Source organism: Mesoplodon mirus (assembly GCF_964341445.2).
Source record: "Mesoplodon mirus genome assembly, chromosome: 19".
NCBI classification, from domain to species: domain Eukaryota; kingdom Metazoa; phylum Chordata; class Mammalia; order Artiodactyla; family Ziphiidae; genus Mesoplodon; species Mesoplodon mirus.
Window position 1 is genome coordinate 52,411,499 of NC_138995.1, and position 6,660 is coordinate 52,418,158.

The 6,660-nt window shown below is 43.3% G+C and overlaps 1 protein-coding gene across 1 annotated transcript; it reads right to left on the reverse strand.

The window, feature by feature from the left end:
* Positions 1-3,447: 3,447 nt before the first annotated feature.
* Positions 3,448-4,088, reverse strand: DPRX (divergent-paired related homeobox; the record flags this gene model as incomplete). Its single annotated transcript, XM_082606675.1, has 1 exon — positions 3,448-4,088. The coding sequence occupies one exon, from the start codon at positions 4,086-4,088 to the stop codon at positions 3,465-3,467; it is 624 nt and encodes a 207-aa protein (XP_082462801.1). The 3' UTR covers positions 3,448-3,464.
* Positions 4,089-6,660: the final 2,572 nt, after the last annotated feature.

The window sequence follows — 6,660 nt, forward strand, 5'->3', positions numbered from 1 at the left end:
TGACTATTTTTATATTTATGTGTGTGATTTCTCAAACTCAGACCCCATAAAATGTTTATTTTTCTACTTTTTTATAAAAACTGTACAAATAAACAAAGAAGAAAAGATGCTTTGTGGTGTGGACTGTGTGTATGTGTGTGTGTGTGTGTGTGTGTGTTGATTTTTCTTTGCTGCTGTAACAAATTCTCACAAACTGAGCATCTCAACACCACACAGATTCATTATCTTACATTTCTGCAGGTCAGAAATCCGGATGGGCTCAGCTAATTTCCCTGCTGTGGGTCTCACAAGGCGGATCAAAGTGTGGCTGGCTGGATTGTTTCGGAGGCTCTGTGCAGGATCCTCTCCCAAACTCATTTAAGTTGTTGGCAGAATTCTGTTTCTTGCGGTTGTCAGACTGAGATCCTTTTTCCTTGCTGGCTGTGAGGGCCCATCCTTAGCTCTTTGCAACTTCCTTCTGGTCCCTGCACGTTGACCCTACATCCCAGAGTCAAATCCTTCTCATGCTTGGAATCCCTCTCATATCTCCTTCTGCCACATTTCTCTTTTACCTCCAGCCTGAGAAAGTTCTTTGCTCTTAAGAACTCGTATGTTTAGACTGGCTCCACTCAGGGAATCCAGGATAATCTCTCTCTTTTAGAGTCCATAAATCTTAATTACATCTGCAAAGTCCCTTTGGCATGTAACAGGGGATATTCATAGGTCTGAGATTGCGGGTTGGCATCTTTGGGGGCCATAATTCATCCTCCCATGGTATGTATGTGATGGTATAATGGTGTCATTAGATTGCATCCTGTTATAAGTAAAGTAATATTAACTCAAAGTGCCTTAATAATGAGAACATTTATTATTGTACAGGATGAGAAATCTCAAACAGCAGGGTCCATTTAAGCTGAGCTGTCCAGTATGGCTCCCAGATCACATGTAGCCACTGTGCACTTGAAAGGTAACTAGTACAAGCCGAGCTGTGCTCTAAGTATAAAATATCCTCCAGAATTTAATGACTTCTTATTTTTCTTATTTTTCTTTTTTCAGATGTTGCCTGCCAAAGTTTTCTCTTTGTAGTTAATAAGGATGTGGAGAGAGTTTGAGACCATGTAAATTCCTATTCTCTGACCCATTCATTTTAGCATCCATTGATGGAGTTTGCCTTACAGTTACTATTATGACCATTACTAAATAGTGAGCCTCTAATGTCATCATTCTTTCTACATTTCTTAGTCAACACTCTACTCTTAGGAAGAGCCTTCCTCCCCTTCCTGATTCATGTATTTACCAATGGCTTTATATCAACATGGACTCATGAGTTATTATTTTATAATTGTAGTTCTTTACTATCATTTATCATGACGCTCAAGTTGTCCCAGATGAAGCCAATGGGAACCTTTTCAAGAGGGCTCATGTCCTTTTGATGTGTTCCCATCATTTGTTGAGCACCTCCTCGCTTTCTGGTATCAGATTCCCAGGCTCCTTTTGTAATTTTCCTGCCTCATCTCTGTAACTCTGGTCATTTCCCCAAGGAGCTCTGGTTCCTTTTAGTGGAGAACAGTATTTAGAAACCAACACCTGGGTGAACTGATTGCTACAAGGATATCATTGCTTCTACACTCTCTCAGTGGATAGAGTTAGGAAACAGATGTGTGTACATACAGAATTTTTATTTACTGTTTAAAAGATTTAAAATCATTAATAATTTTACATTGATTATATATTTAAATTATATTTTCGGTATACTGGGTCAAATAAAGTATATTTTAAATTAATTTCATATATATTTTTTAACTTTTTAAGCATGGTTACTGAAAATTTTAAATGGTATGCATGGCTCACATAATATTTATACTGAATTGTGCCAGTTTAGAGAGCATGATGTCATAGTAGAGCCAGGGTTTTTCCATCTGGCTGCTCCTCCATCCTCAGTGTATCAGTACTGTCTCCCCTCATGGTCATCACATGGCTGCCACAGCTCCAGCCATCACACAACCACATAATTGTCTATAAAGCTGGATGACAGAGATGCCAGCTAGCTGTCCCTATATCTGTTATCCCTTCTTCCTTTACCTAGTGGATTTAAGAGTGTTCTACTAAAGACAACATTTTCCAGCTTTCCCTACACCTATGGCACTATGTTTTGGCCAATGCAAATGAGTGAAAGCAATCTGAGCACCTTATGAGTTGGTCCTTTAAAGGAAATGGCAATGCCCTCCTCCTTTCCTGTCTCCACTCTTGCTGAATGACAGAAATGAGAGCAGCCATCTTATTTTGCCAATTTTCTAGGATATTTACAGTGGATATAGAATTCTGTGTTGACAGCTTTCTTTTTATTTCAGTACATTGAAGATTCAAGGGTAATTTATATACGGACTTAGGTCCTCTTTGTCTGGGGCTCCCTCCATATTAGGATTTCTCCTGTCAGTTTCCAACTACTCTTGCTGCCCTGAACTCTAGGGTCTGATACTTCAAGTCAATGACTGGTTTTCTGGGCTTCCCTGGTGGTGCAGTGGTTGAGAGTCCACCTGCCGATGCAGGGGACATGGGTTTGTGCCCCGGTCCGGGAGGATCCCACACGCTGTGGAGCGGCCAGGCCTGTGAGCCATGGCCGCTGAGCCTGTGCGTCCAGAGCCTGTGCTCCGCAACAGGAGAGGCCACAACAGTGAGAGGCCCACGTACCACAAAAAAAAAAAAAAAAAAAAAAAAAAGACTGGTTTCCTGCTTGAGTTCAAGCTGTCCCTTGCCACATGAATGGAGGTACGTCCTCAGAGGAAAAGCCATATGAACTTGATCTCACATAGTGTGTTCCATTCTTGTTTTTTTCCTTCAGCTTTAATGAGATATGATTGACACATAACTTCACATAAGTTTAAGGTATACTACATGTTGATTTTATACATTTATATGTGGCAAAATGATTACCACCATAGCATTAGCTAACACCTCCATCCATCCCATCACATAATTCTCATTTCTTTTTTGTGGGGAGAACATTTAAGATCCAGTCTCTTGCAACTTTCAAGTATATAATGTAGTGCTCTGATGAATTTTACACCTAGGTAACTGACATTTTAAGACGTGAGAGGAATTCCCTCGCCGTCTAGTGGTTAGGACTCAGCGCTTTCACAGCTGTGGGCCAGGTTCAGGGAAATAAGATCCTGCAAGCCATACAGAGTGGCCAAAAAAAAAAAAAGACATGAAACCTCTACATCATCCTGTGCCTTTTTCAATTCGGTTCTTTCTACGACATAGACAGTCACTAGTCTGCTTCTGGCTGCTGTATATTAGTTTTTCCTGCCTGCTCTACAAATTCATGTAGTGGGACTTATACAGAATTATACACTGTACTCTGTTGTGTGGGTTCTTTTTTCTTTCACTCAACATAATGGTCTTGAACTGCATCCATGTTGTGTATATCTTGTTTTTTCCTTTCACTGCTGAAAAGTATTCCCTTGTATGGGAATCATTACAAATCATATATGACTTTCTGTGTCTAGCTTCTCTAAGATCTTTATGGCAAAAAAAGAGCCAAAAGAATTAGAATTGAAGCTTGTGGAGAGAGCTTGGGATTCCAAAATGGGATAGAGGCAGTATATATTACGGTCTTGGCAGTAGCCAAAATGGACCATTTTGTGGCCAAGAGAATGGTCTGTGACAGCCTTCAAATTGCGCCACCTGCTGAGTTGGAAGGAAGGTATTGGACGATCCATATAATCTAGAGATGCAGGGGAGGTACCATTAGGGGACCTGGGAGGTGTATCCATATTTCCCTTGGAAGAGCTGATCTTTCCTCCTGCCTCAGATAATTGCTGTTGAGCTTCTTGCTGTTCTGACTGAAAATCCTCGTATTTGGCTTTCTTGAGTTTTGCTCTACGATTCTTGAACCAAACCTGCAGGACTGTTGGATGTATGTCCATTTTTGAGGCCATTTCTCGCTGAAGGCTAGGGGTGGGGTATGGGTTTTTATTGAAAAGGAAGTTCAAATCTGCCAAATGTTTCTTCATGAACATAGTTCGTTTCCTTTTTGGATGCTTCTGGTACTTTGCTTTTGAAAGGTTGTCTGGATCTGACACCCTGAAATCTAGATGTGCTTCCATGCTGTGGTCTAGTAATAAGTGAAAAAATCCATTCTTTATTTTATTTTTGGCCATGCCGCTCAGCTCGCAGGATCTTAGTTCCCCAACCAGGGATCGAATCCGTGCCCCCTGCAGTAGAGGGCACAGTCCCAACCACTTGACCACCAGGGAATTCCCAGTGTCTTCCATTCCTTATAAGGCTGAATCCCCTCCATCTTCTGCCTGTGTCTGGTTTCTCTCCAGTGCCTTCAAATAGTTGGGTTTTTGTTTTGTTTTGTTTTTGCGGTACGCGGGCCTCTCACTGTTGTGGCCTCTCCCGTTACGGAGCACAGGCTCCGGACGCACAGTCTCAGCAGCCATGGCTCACGGGCCCAGCCGCTCCACGGCATGTGGGATCCTCCCGGACCGGGGCACGAACCCGTGTCCCCTGCATCGGCAGGCGGACTCTCAACCACTGCGCCACCAGGGAAGGCCTGTTTTTTTTTTTAATATTTTGTTCAGAGTTGGCAATTGCTGTCTGTGGGGAAGTAAGACAGTACCCTCTCACCTGTCCATGTTGTGCCTTTCTCCTCCTCCTGTTCTCCCTCAGGTGAGTGATTTTTCACTTGGGGTCTCTCCCATGGTTGCAGTTGGATGTCAGCTAAGATTTGATTGATCTGAAGGCTTGACGGGGCTGGAGGCAGTTGATGGCTCACCCACAGGGCAGTTGTTGGCTGGGAGTTCAGCTGGGCATGCTGAGCAGAGCGCTTACAGGTGGCTTCTCTGCCACCATTGGCTGAACCTTGACCCACCCACACTGGGTGCAAGAGGCATGGATTCTTTCCCAAGACCAGAACGAGTTCCCTGGATGCAGTGACATTTCCATGGGATGCATGGCCAGAATATCTTTCCAGGTGGTCAGTAGAAGACTTGATTCCTGGGTTGCTTTGGTCACTGACCCCCACATACCATGAACCAGTCTGACATAACTGCCTGGGTTCCTCCGACCATTACAGGGCTGGTCCTCTAATGTGAATCCCCAACACCTTTTGGGGATTTTATAAATCTGTCACTCTTGGACCTCCCCACCTGAGCAGGTCTCGTTCCCTGAGGGATTTGGGGATCACAGATGTCAAAGTTCCCAGTTATGATACTTTGGGTCCTGCTTTTTATGTGTCCTCATGTTTGCAAACCCTGTACCTCTGGTGTCAATCTTTTCTCCTGGTGTCAATTCATTTTCATTATCAAATGGTGTTGCACTTACTAGTGGGTGCAGTCATTTTGAGACAGTGTGAGTAGAGGAAGCCCAACTCTGAACTCAGACCTGAATTTGATACCCAGATGGAACATTTATCTGCTGAGTGACATTTAGTAATATACTTGCCTTTCCTGGCCTCTAGATATCTTCATCTGAAAATAACTTAGGGATACCTCTCTTTGAAAGGTTCATTTATTCATCCATGCAGCCATTCAGTCATCCATTCATTATATACATGGACAGTATTTCCTAGCTGCCTGTTATTTGCCAGTATTGGGAATACAGAGCCACAGGCCCCTGTCCTCGGGGAGCTTCAGACTGGGGAAGGAGTTGGTCATTAAAATTTGAAGAACAGAAAGGAGGCCAGTGTGCTGCAGTCCAGAACTCCACGAAGAGGTGGTTAGGAGTGAAGTTAGACAGGTAGATAGGGACCAGGGCCTTGGACGTCTGTGAGATCTTTAAGCACTTGGATTTTTCTGGAAGATACATAGGCAGTCACTGCAGAGTTTTAAGCAAAGAAGCAACTGCTCCAGTTTATGTTTCTAAAAGTTCAGGACTCATAAGAGGAGAGCACCCAGGAATGCCTAAGAGTACAGGAGGGAGTTTGGGTGTGAGATGATGGTGACATGTATTCACGTAGACAGGTTCTTCTGTAAATTAGAAACAATATACGTAAAGCAATTAGCATCTCACCTGGTGGATAGAAGTATCTCAAGTATGATAAAGGAGACAGTATGGTTGTAGTGGTTAAAAATGCAAGCTCTGAGGTCACAGAGATCTTAGAATCCCAACTTCTGCTCGCTTAGTTACTGCATGACCTTGGGCAAGTCAGTTGAACTTTTAGTTTCCAATCAGTAAGCTATATTATAATATCCTTCGTCACTGGGTGGTAGTGGGAATTAAATGTGTTCAATCACGTCAAGTACCAAGGCACAGTCCCTGGCACAACCTAAGGACTCGTTATTAAATCAATATATCACCATTAAAATTTTTTTCTAACATGTGAACTGTCAAAGAAGAGATGAAGCTTTATCCTAGGGCCCTAATCTCTAAAATGGATAAAGGAGACACAGTCGTTGCCAGCCCAGCAAAAATTTTTCATGTCATTCTTTGTGGCACAGCCCTTCCCCCACGTCATTCTTGATTGACCTAAACCGACCTACACGAGCCCTCTTGCTAAAGACTCGTGTAGGCTTGGCTCTGTGACTGCGTCAGCCAGGATCCCCGCAGGAGACCAAATGGTCAAATGGGGTAAGGGAGTTATTTAAGCAACAACGTACAGATGCGGGGTATGGTTAGGGGAAACCAACACAGGGCAGCACCTGGGCCCACCCAACAGCCGGAAGCTATCACTGT